At 36.1% G+C, this 20245-nt stretch overlaps 1 protein-coding gene across 1 annotated transcript in view; it reads right to left on the bottom strand.

Annotated features, from left to right (window-relative positions):
* The window catches only part of LOC107702329 (tumor suppressor candidate 3-like), a 90392-nt gene that overhangs the window by 36194 nt on the left and 33953 nt on the right, over positions 1 to 20245 (bottom strand). Inside the window, exons 2-6 of the mRNA XM_016504609.1 lie at positions 18101 to 18270; positions 15098 to 15215; positions 10884 to 11024; positions 5890 to 6030; positions 5115 to 5204 (exon numbers count right to left, since the gene is read on the bottom strand). Coding sequence (XP_016360095.1) covers positions 5115 to 5204; positions 5890 to 6030; positions 10884 to 11024; positions 15098 to 15215; positions 18101 to 18270 — 660 coding nt within the window. The remainder of the gene's footprint in view (positions 1 to 5114; positions 5205 to 5889; positions 6031 to 10883; positions 11025 to 15097; positions 15216 to 18100; positions 18271 to 20245) is intronic.

Genomic DNA, 20245 nt, shown 5'->3' with positions numbered 1-20245 from the left:
ATATATATATACAGACATTGGTAAGATTTTTTGTTTTTGAAAGTCTCTTATGTTCACCAAGGCTGCACTTATTTAATTAAAAATAAGCAAAAACTGTAATAGTGTGACATATTATTACAATTTAAAATAATATATTATTATTTTAAAATATTAACAATTTTAATTTACTCCTGTGATTGTAAAGCAAAATTTTCAGCATCATTACTCCAGTCTTCAGTGTCACATGATCCTTCAGAAATCATTCTAATATGATGATTTGCTGCTCAAGAAACATTTCTTATTATTATCAAAGTTGAAAACAGTTATGCTGCTTAATATTTTTGAAACCATGATATATATTCATATATATTATATTTTAGAATTATTTAATGAATGGTTTAAGAGAACAGCATTTATTTGAAATGGAAACGTAATGAAACAATGTAAAAGTATTTACTGTCCCTTTTGATCATTTCAATACATCAGGGTTCCTCAAATCTTGCCTTGGAGGGCCAATGCCCTGCAGAGTGTAGATCCAACCTTAATCAAACACACCTAAGCAAGCTCATCAAGGTCTTCAGGATCCCCAGAAAATTACACGTAAGTGAGTTTCATCAGTCTCTCCAGGACCGGATTTGAGGAACTCTGCAATACATCCTTGTTAAATAAAATTAATTTCTTTAAAAAAAAAATAATAATAAAAAAAATGACCCTTACTTACAGTCCAGTTAATGTCATTTGAGTCTGAGTAAATACTAAAATTAATGACTATGACAAGATGAAATATTAACTAAATTTCAGGGACAATTTTTACAAAAAAAGTACAACTTGGAAAAAAAACTGCTTAAATAACTTTAATAACTGTAACACTACCTAATATGGCATTACTCTGGAATTCCTACATATTTTTGCTCTATTTGCAAGTAGAAATGTTTGAATTGTCGATTAAGACTAGGCTTTGGATGGAAATGTGAGTGAAGGTCTCGAGTCAGTGAGAGTATAATTTTACAATAGCACTAATGGTTTCTTTTGTATAGTACAGGTTAGATGTTACAACCCTACTTCACTGACTTTAATTTCCCCATGCCATCAGCATTTTTATTTCACCTCTGCCTCAGAGGGCTATTAGAGCAAGAAACGCAGCTTCAACTTCCTGTGTGAAGCATAATGAAGGACGGTGATGAAGCAGTACTGGGAAGGATTATGCACTGAAAGAAGCTGATCTTCTTATTTATGTTTTAGTAATTAAAAGGCCTTAATCATTTCAGATTTATTGTGTTATTAACTGGAGGGATCACTTAGAAGACAATAAGAGGGGGATGCAGAACAGCAGGTGAGTGCAGCTGCTGCAGATTGTTGTGTAAATATATTGCAGGATTGCACATATTAACAACAAGCCTTGGCATTGTTAACAAATTCTGATAACTTTTGCTATGAGTGCATTATCTTTACTCTATTAGTATAATATAATATAATATAATATAATATAATATAATATAATATAATATAATATAATATAATATAATATAATAATTACCCATAGACCGTAGGTAATCACAGACATGGTGATATAGAGCGATATCACACAACTACGAGTGTGATATTGGGTCTATACAACAGTTTGACGGCACAAGTGTGTAAATAAGAAACAACCACCGAGAAAAAATTAATAAATAAAAAAATAAAAAACTTTTTGTATGCAGAACTACTTCCTTCAGCCAAGGATTTAAATACGACTGAGTGTCTAAAAAAACAACATTTTGTATGTAGAACTAGTTTCTTCCCCCACAGATTCAAATCTCAGTTTGACAGTTTAACAGCTGAGCCCAAGCCTCCATTACTAATTCGAAAACGTCACTTTAGAACTAGTAACGAAGGAACACTGAGTTGCTTCATTAAAAGCTTATTGTATTACTGTATTAAAAGCTCACTGTATTATGTAGAGGAGAGCGTTATGAGAGAGAGATGGACTGAGCGAGTGTGATTACCTGCATCTGACACAGCATTAATTATTCAGCTCAATCTCATATTCACAATAAAACATTAGTTTGAATGTCCGCTGAGCAGGGGTGAAAAGGGCTCAGAAAATGACTCTGTATCCCTCACATCCAAGCCATCTACTTTTTGAACTCTTAACGTCTGGCCGGTGCTACAGAGCACCGAACACCAGGACAACCAGGCACAAGAAAGGTTTCTCCCCCCCAGGCAATCTACCTCATTAACAGTTAAATGAACAGTCTCCCCCAGGGGCACATTAATGCACGGGCTTTAACGGGCTGAAGCCCAGGGGCCTACACTGGGAAGGGGGCCCACTGGCTGCAAGGAAATTATATATTTTTTCGAATAATTATTTGAATATATGGGAATTTGCAGCAGTGACAACAGCATTTTGGAAACAAACTCACACACTCATTTTCAGCAATGCCCTGGTTGTAGTTTATAGTCAATGGATCAGTTTAAGTTTCCCCCACACAGTTTGTATAGTTGGTATGTTCCATGTATTCCACCGATATACTAGTGGAATACACAATGCATGCGCTAGTAAAGCCCAGCATGAGAGTGTCTTTATGTTAACGTGCGGATCAACAATAAACACAACACTGCTGTGTGAAAGAATCTGTGTGTCAGCTGAAGGTTTTAGATTCAGTCACTGTGTTCCAACATGCTGCTTCAGAGTCTCAATCTCAAATCTGGGGATGGAAGAATAGGAATCATCCTATTGTTTAAAGGATTAGTTCACTTCTGAATTAAAATGTCCTTATATTTTTCTCACCCCCATGTCATCCAAGATGTTCATGTCTTTCCTTTTTAACCTCAAACGCTTGTCTTGTGTAGCTCTGCAATGCGCACGTGTACTCTGTGCAGTCCCATTCGAAACAGTTAGGGTATGTCGAAAAACTCCCATCTCATTTTCTCCTCCAACTTCAAAATCGTTCTAAATCGTCCTACATCGCTATTTTACCGTTTTTTGTAAAGGGCGTTGACCGTCTTTGCACGTTCACTTTGTAAACACTGGGTCGGTACTTCTGCAGCGATGTAGGACGATTTTGAAGTTGGAGGAGAAAATGAGATGGGAGTTTTTTGACCTACCCTAACTGTTTCGAATGGGACTGCACAGAGTACACGTGCGCATTGCAGAGCTACACAAGACAAGCGTTTGAGGTTAAAAAGTATATATAATTTTTATTATTTTTTAGAAAATGACTGATCGTTTCGCTAGATAAGACCCTTATTCCTCATCTGGGATCGTGTAGAATGCTTTGAAGCTGCACTGAAGCTGCAATTTGGACCCTCCACCCAGTGAACCCCACTGAAGTCCACTATATAGAGAAAAACCCTGGAATGTTTTCCTCAAAAACCTTAATTTCTTTTTGACTGAAGAAAGACATGAACATCTTGGATGACATGGGGGTGAGTAAATTATGGTTACATTTTAATTCAGAAGTGAACTAATCCTTTAAATGTGAACATTAAACTTTGAACGCCTATGATTGAATTAATTAAGCGCGAGCACGGCACGTTTCAAAATAAAAACGCAGTTAGCAATCACCAAACAGCTCACATTTATGCCAACTTGCCAAGTGTTGTTTCGATCTACTGATGATGAATAATGAATATTTGGTTTATTTATAGTGTTTAAATCATACCTGTAAACTCACATTTCAGCCAGGAAAGTTTTGATGGCATTTGCTTTTCATATTACCTCCATATAATGCCTGTAATAACATAATGTTTACTTTATGTAACTGTTCCACAAGTGCCACCTTCTGGCAATGAATGAATTTGCATATTCAATTATATTCACATTTTACGCAGAACAGTGTTGTGAACGTTAACTGCCATATCAACAAGGAAAAAAAATTAGAAATTTGACAAATAATTGTCAGGAAGCTTAAAAAAAAGTTATCTAGGGAAAGGCGGGGGGGGGGCTACTGTAACACTGTAGCCCAGGGGCCTCTGGTTATCTTAAGGCGCCCCTGCCGCTGAGGAACATAATATCTTTGTCATAGTATCTTGCAACTGTTAAGGGACTTCCCATGATGAAGAACAAAGCCAGCGCTCTGATCTACAGCATTAAAGTTAAATAAAATATAAAGTTATGAGACTTTGCCCTAAGCCAAAACTGCTTTCTCTGGAACAAATAATAGATTAATGAGACCAAAGACTGCCCATCAGATTTACCCAAAACAAATTATATCTCAGGTTTAACCACCATAGAGACATCAGAGCCAGCGTCAAATTCTGGAAGATCTCGGCGGGTTCATGAACAGCCGCCGATGCCCTGAAGCTGAAGTCTCCGAAAACGTCACAGCAAATTTTCAAATAGACGTTATCTTTATTAACAAACCACATATTTGAAGTCTAAACAAGTACATTCTAGCCTAAAAAACCCTTAAAACTACATTGCGAGACACAACAACAGTATGTGTTTGTAAAATTAGTGGATTTGGTCAACCGCCATGACACTCACTGTGAGAAATGCTGCAAGCGGAGTGATACACATAGTGGAACGGTTCCCGTGGCGATACTGGGTGAATATCTCCTGGCTGGAGAGACCTCTCAGCCATTCAGATTCAAGTACCAGAAAGAACTGTTGCATAAATAAAAAAAATGTCCCATTTCATAGATTTTTTTTTTCTTTTTTGCCTTTTATTCCTAGAAAGAGTGAGAGTTGAGCCATGAAGGGATGGGGATAGACTGAAGGAAAGGATGGTTAGATCGGAAAATGTCACAAGCCGGATTCAAATTTGGGTCGTCTGCAAAGAAATACCAATGCATGTGCTCTACCCTCCAGGTCACTTCTCTGACATGCAACTCACATTATTTCATAGTTCTGTCTGGCTCCATCCCACTGTTTGGGTGCCAGTTCTATTTACACCAAGTGCAATATTTGTTATTTATGAATGTATACTATACCCTATGTAGGAATTAATATTCCACAAGATTCACTGCCCAATAATTGACTGGATAGGTCATACACCATGTAGAAGTTTGTTTTTCAGTTAACAAAACTTCATATGATGGATAGCCATTTAATAAACAGACACAAAGAAAGTCAACCAAGTCAGGAAAGGTTTAGATGAGTGGTGCGGCACATACAGAGCTCTGAGACGATGAAGATGTGCAGCACTTACCACCTGACCGTTTTGAGGGTTCTTGTGGGCATATGGAGGACCACGAATATGATTCCACATCTGACCTGAGGTCATGGCAAACACAACACACTGTGCAAAAGAAAAAGAGAAAGAGATAGTGAGTACATTAGCTGAGTGATTTGGTGATATGATGAGAATGACAAACAGACAGAGTGAACAATAAAGATTGATTACATTCTTATAGCCTGCAAAAAAACTTTCCTCAAACTGCCCTTATAATCAATATGGTGGATAACAAACTTTATCCATCAGAGCAGTAAAGGTCAGCCACCTTCAGACTTTGGGGAATAAATATTGAAAGCCCAGGTTCTACAATTTACAGACAACACAACACTTTAAATCAAACTTTTATGCAAGACACAGCACATAATTTTGGCCTCAGGTGGTAAGAAGCACACTGACTCTATGCCTTTAGCTTGTTTTGTCCCCTTGAGCTGTTTTCTTCTGTTTTCATTGCATCAACTTGGGTTTAGATTAATTAAATTGGCCTATTTTATGGCTTAAAACTCTATAAATAATTTTTATCTAGGTTTACTCCACGGTCAGCTGGTTTTATTTTACTAAAGGACCTTATAAAGCAATAGCAAAAGTGTTGAAGTTGTTGAATTAGTTGAACGGTTCTAGGGTCAGAGAGAGCTGACCACTGTACCGCTGCCAAGATATGCATTGTTGTTTGATCTGGCTATTTTTTCAACTCAAAGCATGGCTCCAGCACTTTAATTTGAATTAGGGCTAAATAATGAACATTAGGCACCAGTGCAGCCATGGCCCAGCCAGTCTTGTTGTAGATGAACTCCAAGTTGTTTCTGCGCAGATAGAGGAGCCCACCGACCAGAGACACCAGCAGAGCCAGAGCGATTGTACCAGAGTAGTTGGGTGGCCGGAACACCCGAATCTGGACAAAGGCGGAAAAAATGAAAAAGTTTTTAACTTTTGACAGACACTTTACATTTGAGGGTGTACTCGCACAAGGCGATCTGAACCATGCCCGAGTGCGTTTGACCCCCAAAGCCCGTTTTGTTTGACTAGTGTGATCACTCCATACCGTGCCCGGGCACTGTTCGTTTAGCCATCCCTGGCTCGCTTGGAAGAGTTGAACCAGAGCACGGTTCAGTTGGGCTCGGGCACAGTACGCATGTAGTGTGATCGCTAACCGCGCCGGAGCACAGAACAGCTAGTATTTTGTGTGCTCTACTGTCATCATTATGACCGCAACCATCTTTTATTACTACTACTACAGTACACTTTCTATTAATTTAATTAAATCTAGTATATTTAGGTTTATAACGGGTCTGGTTCTCACCTTATTGATGAACAGGAATTGTAGTTTGCGAGTAAAGCTGCAAGTTCTTTCATTAAAATCAGCTGCCTCCATAATAATCCTCTGATACATGCAAGTGAAAATCGCTGCACGGCATAAATGATAAATTTATTAGGCAGTCTATTAGCGAAAGTGGTTTTCTCACTGTTATCTCGTACATGACGTAAGCGTGCTCTGGCCCGGAATGTTTAGTGCAAGTGTGAGTGCAGGCCAGCGGGGGAGGGGTGATAATCGCACTCGGGCTCGGTTCAAAGCAACAAAATCTGATATTTTTGTACAAAAAAAAAAAGTTGAAGTCATGTCAGTGTCACAGATTACAGCCGCTTAAGTTTGATAATTGACCTCAAAATAAACTGAAATATTTGTTATTCATTACGTAATTACATTATAATTTCTGAAATTCTAATATTGTTTGAAATGGTTAAATGAAAAAAATAAATTATCACTGAATTTTGGATATGTAATTCAAATTGTCAACAACAAAAGTAAAACTGACACTTGACAGAGTATGGTAAAAACATTATTATTATTATTATTAACAACACAAAGATAGATAGCCTACAACCATAAATAAGTAATACATAAACAAATAATTAATTATCAAACAGAAGTGAATGAATGAATGAATGAATGAATGAATGGATTTCTCAGGTACTGGTAAATGCATGTCTGTAAAAATAAATTTAGAGACAAATAAATACATAATTTCTCAGAAACTGGTACATGCACGTTTGCAAAAATAGGTGACTGTGAAAAAGGAAGATGACAGTATTCTGACAACTGCAACCAGTTAAGTATCATCAAGACCAACAAGAAAAATAATGAAGACATACCCATCCTCACTCCACTCTCAAAATGTAGTAGTAAACATTCATTTGTTAAAACGATGCAATCACAAGGCTAACCTTCACCATCATACAACAGCTTCAGTCGAAAACAGTCACTGGCTGTGTCCAAAACATGGAAAATTATGCCAAAATGTCAATTTTTTAATTGCTTTCAACCACTTGAATTTGTCCTAGATTGAAAGATATACTGATTGGCTTCATCATTCTGTCTCCTCTCCACCAATAAACTGGTGTGTGGTGGGCGTTATGGCTGCCGTCTGGTGCAATATGGCTGGCGCAATATGGCTGCCGTCGCATCATCCAGGTGGATGCTGCTGTCAGACTCTGTTCCATGTTTTGTGTGTGTCCTGCTCCCCATGTGCCTTCCCATGCCCTGATTTGGTTAGTTTCCTGTTCCTGTCCTGATTAGTTTAGTTCATTTGTCCCAGGTGTTTCCCTTGATATTTCATTGCTCCCAGGCGTGTCTCGTCATCCCCTCCTCCTGTGTGTATTTAAAGTGTTCCCAGTCCCTAGTTCTCTGTCCGCTGTGAACGTCTTCGTGTAAACGTCTTCCTGAGTTCGTCTCCCTTGGTTCCTGTAAATAAAGTCTTGGTAACGTATTCTCCAGCGTCTCCTCGTCCCTCGTGTGTGTGCAACGTGACAGCTGCACACTGGTGGTGGTTGAGGAGATTCACCCCCTTTCATGTAAAGCGCTTTGAGTACCCAGAAAAGCGCTATATAAATATAACAAATTATTATTATTATTATTATATGTTATGGTCTGAATATCTTACTTTCAATTAATCCTCTCCAGAGGAGGAAACTTCACTCAAAACCACTGCAGGTTAAGTCACTGACTGTCTGGGCAGTGAGGCAATTGCCTTAGGTTTCAGACAGTGCCATTGTCTACTGAATGCATTCATTCCAGCAAAGGTTGATGGTCCCTCCCTTCCCTTTTACACTCTTTTCTTCGCCTTAGGCCAAAAGTAGACCCAGAGGGCTAATAAGTCTAAGACGCATTGGACGCCCAGGATTCTCTATTCATGAGTGGGGTGATGCGAGACCCAGAGGGTTGTAAACACGTTTAGTGCCTGTCGTTCAAGGCCTTAATGTTTCCCTTCAAAACGTGTACTACAGCCTCTGCTGCTGCCTCCAAATCAGATCAGATTAATCTAGGATAAAAATGGCCGACTTCATCTATAATTCTGTCTACTGCAGGGGGTGAACGAGCAATGCTCCAATGTGCACGGACTGGCCAACAAAGACTAATAGCTAATTTGGGTAATGTTATGGTAATTACAAAAAAATAAAATAAAATAAAATACATTTAGATAATAAATTTGGATGCATTCATTATACTTGCATTCACTCTACTTTTTCCTACTTTTTAAAATGAATTCAGAGGAATAAGGCATCCATGTCATACTAAAAAAGCTCCGGTTTTTCCTTTAGCCAGGATACAAGAACAATGTTCACAAAGCAGAGGGTTTCCGTGCCTCTACAGAAATGTGAATTGGAGATTAATCAAAGATAAAGAGTCCAACTACATGGAGGAAAGAGCGTTACTGACATATGACCTTTTCTGTAATCTACACAGTGCTTCTTAATCAGAGTGCTCCATTGGAGGAAAATCTGCCTTAAAAAAATTGCTTTTATCGACTTTGACATAACTCAGCCCTTCCCTAAAGGTGATATATACCTTAAGTGACTTATTCAAAAGTATTAAAGCTGAAACTGAAGTCTTAATAAGGCAGCTGAATTAGTGCCAGTGCTCCAAGGCAGTCGTCTGTAAACGCATTAAGGTGCAGGTGATATTTTTCAATGAGAGCTTCTCTGGAGGGAAAATCTATGTTAACATGATGGGGAAATCAGATGTTATCTGTCTCCATTTCCTGGAGACCCCATATCTTGGTCTGCTTTTGCATAAAAAGCTCCGCTCAGTTCGTGAAACCCTCACTTTGCACTTTTCCTCACTGATTTTTTTTTTATAAAGAAATACACTGACATATAACTTGATTTACCAAGCAAGCTGGCAGAAGTTTCAGACAAACAAAACAAAGAAAGTATTACAAAAGCCGATACTGTAATAGTTGAAAGCACAGAAGAAAAAATCATTTTTTTTAAAATTAATTCAGTGTTTATATTTGTCCTCAAACCACATACAAATCTGTTAAAATGTCTTGAGGGACGTCAGACACATAATTATACTTTCAAGCTTATTGGCATTTTGGCATCAACTACGCTAACAGCTTCATCAAAATATTTCTTCAATGTCTTGAGAGGTAATAAAGAGGTTGCATTTTCAAGATGAATGTCAAAAAGTGTACTGCGATTAATTTCGTGCTATGTTGCTCCTAAAAAGCTGCTTTTCAAACGTTTACTAAGCAGTAAAATAAATAAAATAAATCATTTTCATGAAATAGCTTTTCAGGCATCAGGCGAAAGATACAATTATAAAAGCTAAAATAAATGTGTTTGAGACAGATCACAAATAAATGTGTCTGTAAAGCAGAGCACCCTACTTTCAACAGCAGTGCTTTTACATTTCAAAATGCTGTCATGTATATTACAGTATGTAGTTACACTTTTATTTGCTAAAAACTAAAATGCACCAAGAATGATATGAAATGCATGAAATTATTTGTACATATTTAAAAAATGTAATGGAAACTTTTTTTGGTAACACTTTACAATAAGGTTCCATTAATGTTAGTTAGCGTGTTAACTAACATGAACAAACAATGAACAATACATTTATTACAGTATTTATTAATCTTTGTTTCTAATGTTAGTTAATGAAAATACAGTCGTTCATTGTTAGCTCATGTTAATTCACAGTGCATTAACTAATGTTAACAAGCACAGATTTTGATTTTAATAATGCATTAGTAAATGCTGAAATTAACCTGAACTAAGATTAATAAATGCTGTAGAAGTATTGTTTATTCTTAGTTCATGTTAACTAAAGTAGTTAACTAACGTTAACTTCTCTTTTTTTTTTTTTTTACATTCTTGAAAGAAGTCTCTTATGCTCACATAGGCTACATTTATATTTGATCCAAAATATTTTGGATAATATTACAATTTAAAATACCTTTTCTATTTTATTAAAATAAATATATTCATATATTTAAAATGAAAACATAAAATGAATAACTAAAAAAAATAAAGCTATATATACTTTATTTATAATTATATATACTTTTACTACATACTTATATTTAACTATGCTTGTGATATTGTTGTATGCGGTGATATTTTTGGGGTAAAAGATTGTTTCGTTTAATACAATTTTTATAAATATGCTGATATGCTGATTTGGTGCACAAGAAACATTTCTTATTTTATCAGATGTTGAAAACTGTTGTGCTGCTTAATATCTCTGTGGAAATCATGATACCTTTTTTCCAGGGTTCTTTGATGAAAAGAAAGTTCAACATTTATTCAAAATAGAAATTTGCAACATTATAAATGCATTTACTGTCACGTTTGAACAACTGAATGTGTCTCTGCTGAATGAAAGTATAAAAACGTACTGACCCCAAACTTTTGAACAGTAGTGCTGCGATATATAGTGTTGCATAACTTCAACAGAACTACCTGCACATCAGTACGGTCTGCGATCCACTTGGCCAGTTGCTCAGAGGCAAAGCCAATCCGCTGCAGGTCAAAGGTGTCTGCTCTCTTCGGCTTCCCTTTGGCCGGGAAATGCATGAAGGTGGGTGCAGAGTTCATGTTCAGCTGGAGAAGAGGAAGGAAAGGCAGAACATATGAGAAAGAAAATAAGCAGAAAGCATACGAGGGGAAGAGAATGATGAATAGAAGAGAAACAAGAGCACAAAAACATTAATATCTGCTAATAAATCAATAAAGCAGCAGGAACAGTGTGATGTGTATTACAGAGATTTCTTTTAATAAGGAGACAGGAGCAATTGAAGAGCCTCCAGAGGGAGGTAAATTACCCACCACAAGAATGAATGTCTGAGGGGCCAGAGAAAGAGACAGAGAGAGAACAAAAGGAAGAAATAATAAAACGATAGAGTTAAAAGCAGACAGTTGAAATTGTCATTTGTTTGACCTCATGCTGTTCCAACTAGGGATGTGCACAAATACTTGAATACTCTGAAGTGACAGCAATCACTGATCACAAAAAAAGCACCTCACATCTTCAATTTTGTGATCGGTTAGAGCGTCCTTTTTGATGATACCTTGCAGTCCAAAGCATTAGAAATTTGCATCAATAATATTTATGCGATGGTCACTCTGGAAAGGATTACCAAGTACCCTCCGCAAGGATTTCGCAATTCTGTGACTGCAGAATTGAACGCAAACTCAAGCAAGCTCCGCATTAATTGTGCCAGTTTGCAATTTTGTTCTATTTCCGCAATTTTTCAGCAAAATCCATTAACCTGAGAAGAGCTAAAGATATATCAGCAAATAAAAAATCCATAATTTAGAGACCAAACAAATGAATCAATACGTGATCAACCGTCCTGCCGCTGTATTGCAGTGAATTTCATTTGCGCATCCTTGTGCGTGTGGACCAGGATCACAATTTCACTAATTATGTACAAAAATATTTACAGGTAAATAATTGTACTCGTACTTAGGTAATTAGTGTTAGTGAAAGTGGATCATGATTATTGGGGTTTCACTGCAAAACAATCACGAAAAAGTCTGGTGGGACTGATTACAGGGCACTCATCCAGGATGTGTTCTTTCTTCCAAAAGCAGGTGGACTGAGTGCAACTATTTTTTGAGACATTTTAGATGCATTTTGTTTTTTTGACACTTTGCTTTACTGTAAATAACTGTTTTAACTTGACACAACCTAAAAATAACAACACATATGGAGTGAAATATTGAAAGGTTTGAATATACAAAATTAAACTCTCAGAAAAAAGGCACAAAGGGTACTATGTAATTTTAAGGTACTAATATGCCATTTAGGCTTAAATAAGGTACAACTTTGTACCTTTTAGCTTTGTAACTTTGTACCTTTTGTAGCTTAGGGTACCACCCCAGTGACAGCTTTGTACCTTTTTTTCTGAGAGTGCAGTTCCAATCCTGTATTTTCTTTCTTCTGTGAAAAACTAAAATGTTGGGCTATTACATAAACGTGAGGATGGCAATGTATACTTCCAAGCTCCAAAAAGAAAAAAACAAAACAAAAAACAAACAAACAGGCATAAATATATTATAAACGTGATCCATGATTACCTTGTCTTGTGTGGCCATCTAAAAACAATACCTAAAAGGTGTCCAACATATACATATACATACACACAAATATATACATACATATATACGTATATGAAAAAAGAAAAAATATGGGGTCAAAATTACATGATTTTTTTTTTTTTTACACATTAGGGTGATCCTATCCTTTAAAGAACACAAGAGAAGAAATCTAGCTAAGTGATATTCAAGTAATTGCATATAATTTCAAACACGGGGAGCAATCATGTAATCACTGGTGATGAAATCATCTCTAAAAACACTGGGGAAAGTTATTAACCAGCACCTCTAACACACATCTGTTTATTAGCATACTAATGGACTGACTAATACTGCTGTCCCCATACTCCGGATGAAAACACATCAAATCAACATTAACCCGCATGTCCTCCAAGAAATGGGTTCGATGCGGGTGAAGAGAAGCCATTCGAGTTTTCCAGGATGTTTAGGCTGTAGCACGCTAGATATTAGCAAAGCAAATTATTTTGGTCCTCACAACAAACAAGGGTAAAACGATATGACATTACCCTCCAAGGCTGAATAATAAATGATATTACATTTAAAATATTAAAATATGTCACATATTCCAGTTACATAATGAAGCTTACATTATTTTAATAAAAATTAAAAAAAAGATTTTAAACTGCCAAAATGATTTTCCTCTATGTTTGATTATCAGCCAAGAGCATCAAGCATTTCACTACACAAATTTGCAACTCATAGTTTAGTTTTGTAGTTTTTGTATGCATGAAGCAAAATAAATTATGCATATGCTTGTTTACATAGTTGTGGAAGTATATATGCATATGAAGGGAACTGAATGGAACACACTGGATGATTTTCAAATCTTAACCATGGGAGATCACAGACATGAAGACAGTTTCAACTGATTTTTAGCCTTATAATCCTCTGAACGTGCACACTAGATGATTCGACCAGACCACGACGAGACCACACACTTGTTGATTGTAGGAACGATTTCACAGTGACACGAGATCTCACGGAGACTCGCAAGATCAAATGTGACTAGAGAAGAAAAACGCATGGAAAATACATTCCCCGCCCCACAACTCCACTAAACTAGTGTACTACTATATAGTTAATGCATTTATCTACAGCCACTTATTGTTACACCAACAATGTTGAACTACTACTATGTTCAATCACTTTTATAAATGCAAAAACCTCATCATTACACTAGGGCTGAGAGGTGTCTGATCTGGTAATGGTAACCCCCAAAGGATACAAATTTGTAATGTGGATACAAATCCTAGATTCATTATTATACTAAATTAAGTCTAATGTAATCTAAGTTTCAAACTGAGAAATCAGAAAGCTCATTTGAATCTTGTCCACTAGACTTTCCCTGAGGGCTTGATGTCTTTATGAGCTGTAGCAATTTGTTTTACTTGAATGCATGAGGTTTTTGATGAACCCCAATGAAAGAGAATGCATTGAGGAAACTAAAGCAATCAATGTCAGTAGTGCTAATCTAACTGATGACTTTTACCCCAGATACGGCTCTGAAGGCATCTATAGACACAAGGACACGTACGTTCATGATAAAGCTTCTTTCATTACTCTTTAGTGTGCAAATTGCAGTAGAATAGCTATGTATCAGTGTGCTTTAAATTAATGTGCATGTTCAGTCGTAAAGATTTTCTTCTCTATAATTTGCTTCTGAGAAGTGTGACATTTCATTATATCGAAAATAGACGGGGAGCTATTTTCCATTTGATTTTTCTTGCTGATTTTTAAAATGTAATTCCTGAAGTTGTCAGGCTCTGACAAATTAGAAGTTGAGACCATTTGAGCATGCGTGTGGAAGATCAGATCTGTGTATAGCCAAAATAATGGAACAAAGAGTAAATGTGGTCAGGAAACAATTGTCTTTTCTGAGAATGGCTTGATTTTATTTAAATGATACACTTATTTTGTATGGTTATTCTTAATTACCGTTATCAAGGTCCCAACACGTTTTCACCTTTTGATTCCATGACTTTTTACAGTCGTGAAGAACAATTTCTAGTTGATGAAATATGTTATACATGATTACATGTATATATAATAGTTATTGTTTTTATTTTATATTCATTTTATTTCAATAAAAATCTTAGAAGAACCATAATTTGGACCAAAATAAATTAGAAAATGTTTAAGCAACAGTGGAATATACTAACAATAGTCAAGACAAGTTTTCCACTAATTGTGAGAAAAAGTTTTAAGTTATTAAAATATGCAGTAATTGCACATAACAATATATCAAGAATATTAATAAACAACACTATATACACATACATACACTAAAAAATTCAATATCCGAAAAAATATATAAAATAAAATGCCTAAATAGCATAGAAAATCACTTGGATTTATGACAAGGTTTTTCAAAAAGAGAATTTAACACATTTTAGCACTTTTAAGGAATCAAAGATAAGCCTGAAAATCACAACCATAAAACTCTCTGATATTTCAAGGTTCTCTCTCTGCAGGGCCCTCTGCATCAAGCAAATCGCTAGACAGACCAGACATATTCATGCGAATCAAAGATAAACACAGAGGAGCTGAATGTTTACCTGTTGAAAGACGTCAGCCCCCTCATCATAATCCACCACCGTGAAGAACAGTTTGTTAGAGAAGGCCGAAGAGTATCGCCAGGAGTTAGCCAGCACCTGATATTCCTCATTAGCTTGCCTGTGAGAGAAAGACATTTTCAGAAACAGAAATACAGTTTACTCATTAAAAGAAAGCTAGCAAACAAAAATAATCCGACAAGAAGAACTTCATTACAGGAGTGTCATCTCACTGTTAGTTATTACAGTGATTGCTGTTTATTCCACACTGGGTTGACAGCATAAAAAAAAACAAGAGGGACAAAAGAAAGAGACAACGCTGTTAATTAGGTATCCGTCCTTCCGCAGACGCAACAAAGATGTCCACCTGCCAGTTCCCGCAAAACGTCACTGTGATGTCCACCATCGATAAATAAACAAACAAATGAAATTTAAACATTGATGATGTTGGTTCAAAAGCACTCACATCACTTCAAAGAGCTCATATTTTCCCCCATATACTCACGCAGACAAAACAGTCTTATTTCTATGGGTTGCATAACGCACCTCCAGTTCACCACCTTCTGTAAAGGCCAGATCCAGATGACCGACACTCACATCTTAGTAAAAACTACAGGGATCCCAATCCCCTCTGGATCAGTTCATGAAATGTTCATAATTGTAATCCAAACATTGTTCAGAAAACAAAGTTCATCCAAATAGTGCCAAGCATTTACAATGCATTTACAGATTGAAAGCATCCGGTTTAAAGTCCTGTTAAATGCATCAAACTAAATGTGCCCATGAACATTAATAAAGCAGGGCACTCAGAATGTGGTAAAAACAAGTTTAAAAATGCATGATTATACACATTAATGTTTTATGTTATGCTGAGTGTCCATTTCCAAAAAACAAGGCAAAGCTTATGTTAACTGATCTGTCAGTGAGATGTTACCGCAGTCAAAAGTCCTTCAGGACTATGGTAAAATGGCATTTCATGGACACCTTTGGGGAAATGCACAGCACTGACTCGGTATTTGGAACGATTTATTAAAATGAACATTACGAAATGCCTGATATTAAACAAAAAACATTTACATGCTGCGCTGCATCTTTACCCCAAAGCCCCCTTATGTCAGCTTCCTTAAAGGATTAGTTCACTTCCAAAATAAAAATGTCCTGATAATTTACTCACCCCATGTCATCCAAGATGTTCATGTCTTTCTGTCTTCAGTCGCAAAGAAATAAAGGTTTTTGAGGAAAACATTCCGGGATTTTTCTCCATATAATGGTCTTCAATGGTGGCCATAATTTTTTATTTTTTGAAGAAAATGACTGATCATTTCGCTAGATAAGACTCTTATTCCTCAGCTGGGATCTTGTGCAATTTGGACCTTCAGCCCTTTGGCCACCAGTCCATTATATGGAGAAAAATCCTGGAATGTTTTCCTCAAAACCCTTAATTTCTTTGCGACTGAAGAAAGAAAGACTTAAACATCTTGGATGAAATGAGGTTGAGTAAATTATCAGGACATTTTTATTCTATAAGTGAACTAATCCTTTAATTGCAACATTTCCTGTCATCCCAAAATTACATTTAAGACTTTTTCCCCCATGTTATTTAAGATATTTAAAGACTTTTTACAGCTTTCAATTCTGAAAAGTGAATTTATGACATTTGAACTTTTAAGGACCCTTGGACAACATGTAAGCAGTGATTCAGTGAGGCTGAATGATTTTAGGAAGTCCAATACACAGTAATGCATTTTTAAAAGAAGAAAATGTAGAAAATATACAGCCTCGCAGACCTGAATCATTCATAGGTGCATTGGATAAGTCCAATATAAACAAAGCTTGCATCATGACAACATTTTATTGGCAATTCCTCAGGCTGAAGAAGGTCGATTGACCGAAACGTTGGTAATAAAATGCAATAATGCAAGTTTGAGTAGAGTGTAGAATTTATCTTTTTTTTTTTCAAGTTTAAAGATAATTTAACTAAGACTTTTATGGAAGATTGTTTCCACCACAGAAAAAAAAGAAGGTTACAACTTTTCTCAATTGTAAGATATAAACCAGCAAATCCGAGACGAAGAAAAAAAACGAATTGAGAGATTGAGAGATGTTAACTAGCAAATGAAAAAATCAGAAGTCAGAAATGTGAGATAAAAAGCAGCAGTTACATATTTTATTGCTTATCCTGTGGTGGGAAAAAAATCAGTATAGCTGTAGTGACAATGCTATAGTGGGAATAAATTTAAAGAGACAACTTTTCAGAGAGGGTTTTACCATACAAATATCGAACAGCTAAAAATATAGATAGACTAGTCAACTTCTAGTCAAATAGTCAACCATTGTCATCCATACCTACAGTATTAAGAACAAAATAATGTATAGGGAGAAAGAAAACAATAATTGGGTGTGAGAAAGACAGGGACAGATATGGAGAGCAAATAAGGAGGAAAAAATGAGAATATACATAAACATGCGATTTGAGTAGACAGCAGATAATTAAATAAGCATTAGGGGTCACGTTGTCGCAATAGGGTGACTGGGCGTTTAAAGGTCGATCTGCTTTAAATTAACTTCCTCTATTTTGGTAGCACACTTGACTGTTCCACTCCGTTATCTTTATTCAATGAAGCTGGTAGATGATGTCTGAGAATTCTGAATAGGACTAGTGGGAGTGGTTCACTCTCTGAGGCTTAATATTCAGCTGAGGAACATGACTGTATGAGCACGGAGTCGTTTTACCCGACGATTGAAGGATAATGAGGGGAGAGATGGATGTGAGGTGAGTGGATGGAGGCTAAGTAGCTGTCGTGGGATAAATGGATGGGAATGATGCCTGGGGTGGGGGCTGCTTGGGAATAGACAGATGTAGAAGGTTTTCTGGTGGTGCTCTGGGGCAGATCAAATCTTTATCTAGGACTGTGTTTACGCCAAGTATTATCGTTTTACTTCAGAAAATACAGCATTACTGTATACCTGTGGACAGACACTAAAAGATGAATGTGCGTGTCTCACCTGCAGACGGAACATTGTCTCTGGGGTTGTAGTGCGGTGAACATCACAATGACAGAATAGTTCCGGGGTGGAGCCTTGACGAACCTCCGGAACTTATCGCCGTTCATACGGATCACAGAACGACGGGAACTCCACTCCATCATTTGCTCCACCTTCTCTGCCAACATGTTCTAGAAGAAACAGACAGGGATATTTAAAAAGATAGAGTTGTATATGGTTCGGATATTAAGAATCTTTGCAAACATACTGTAACTAACTTCTCTAAAAAAAAACAACAACACCGAAAAGAAAAAAAAACATTAGCCATCATAAGCAACTTGACCTTCATAAAAATCTAACAACAACAAAAAAAAAACTATTAATAGTGACTTCAGGTCAGATTAAGAAGCTGAACTCATCTGTAACTGCAAAAGGCAACATCCAATTTCTTTTTTGTTTACAGTCTGAAAAAGACATTCTGTAAATGTCACCATAAAGACTGCTTGCTGACGAAAAAAAAAACAGGTGGCTAAAGGAAATACCAGGCATCATCCTATGAGTTTAATACATTCTCAGGGCAGGAAATGTCTAGTGGTTTATATTAGGACATTTAACCATTTTAGCAGCTCAGGCGGAAAACAAATAGCACTCTGCACAGGAGACTTGATGGTAAACTGATTTTAATAGACTAATACTTAAACCAAAATTAAAATGAACACTGAAAAAAAAAAAAACAAAAAAAACAAAATTTCAATACATTCAAAATAATAATATATACGATAATAGTAAATAATATCGAAATAACACTGGTTTGCTGTTAGCGTGTTGCTAAGCTAATGATATGAATCTTTAATGAACATAAAAATACATCGGAAAATTGGGTTTGTTGCTCACTAGATACAGAGTATCAGTGGTTTACAAAAAAATATTAGATTTTTCAACAAGGAACAATTAATTAATTAAGGAACAGTTTCAAATTTATATATTAGAATTTTGCAAGGTGTCATGCATAATTTGTATAATTATTTTATTTCCTCAATATTGAAAAGTCTTGAACATGAAGAAATGAGCAAGTAGGCTGAATGTGAAGGAAGAAAGTGAGCATACACTTATATTAAGAGCATACCACATAAAACTAGACCTCAGTTTCATCATTATATTAAGAACAAGGTCAGAGAACAGGTGTGACAGTCTTTACTTCTCTCCTTCATAACACTCTGTTTTCATTCTTGCACACAGGTGTGGAAATCTAAGAATTCGAAATAAATCAATCGATCAAAGCTGATTTAGGTTGTTAATTTAGTCACATTTATAACAGTCAAATGCAAATGGAAAATAGAATTCTTTGAAATAACACACACTGGGTCATTAACAATAACACCACAAACATGCATTAAGAAAATAATATTGCATATTATTGCATGCATTCCATGTCACAGTGAAATTAAATTGCAAGTACCAAATAACACTAATGAACAACATGCACTTTGTAATTAAATTGTTGGAAAGCATACAAAAGGTAATGCTATTTTAATGTAAAGTAAATTGACGTTTAACATGTATTAAGTGAAAGTGAAAGTGACGTGTGGCCAAGTATGGTGTCCCATATTCGGAATTTGTTCTCTGCATTTATCCCATCCAAGTGTGCACACACAGCAGTGAGCAGTGAACAAACAAACACACACAAACACACACACACGGAGCATTAAGTCCTAAAGTCATAAGGCTCATGACTGTGTACCCAAAAAACTTGTTAAAACCATTTTCATTAGTAATTCAATACGTCTCAAATTAACCAGTATTACAATTTTCAAATTTTTAGCACAGGTAGAAGACACACACTATCACCTTACTGTACTATAGCCTAGGGGTGTGCGATATTGACAAAAAATAATATCTCGATATTTTCTGGGATTTTATCAATAACGATAATTAGACGGCTACAATAGTCCGAATATAAGCACTTATTATAAGTGTACCATAGTGATTCGGAATAAGACAAAAACGCGTTTTGGAAAATGAATTTCTTGATGTACTCGCTCATTATATACATTTTGCACATTTTTAACACCGAAAAAGTTACATAGTGCTGCTTTAAAACCCATTATAAACGAGGCATTTGTTGCATCCAGTGGAGACATAATTACAGATTATAATGACTTACAC

This window comes from Sinocyclocheilus anshuiensis, unplaced genomic scaffold (assembly GCF_001515605.1).
Source record: "Sinocyclocheilus anshuiensis isolate Anshui unplaced genomic scaffold, SAMN03320099.WGS_v1.1 scaffold86, whole genome shotgun sequence".
NCBI classification, from domain to species: Eukaryota; Metazoa; Chordata; class Actinopteri; order Cypriniformes; family Cyprinidae; genus Sinocyclocheilus; species Sinocyclocheilus anshuiensis.
This window is presented reverse-complemented; position numbering and strand designations above follow the sequence as displayed.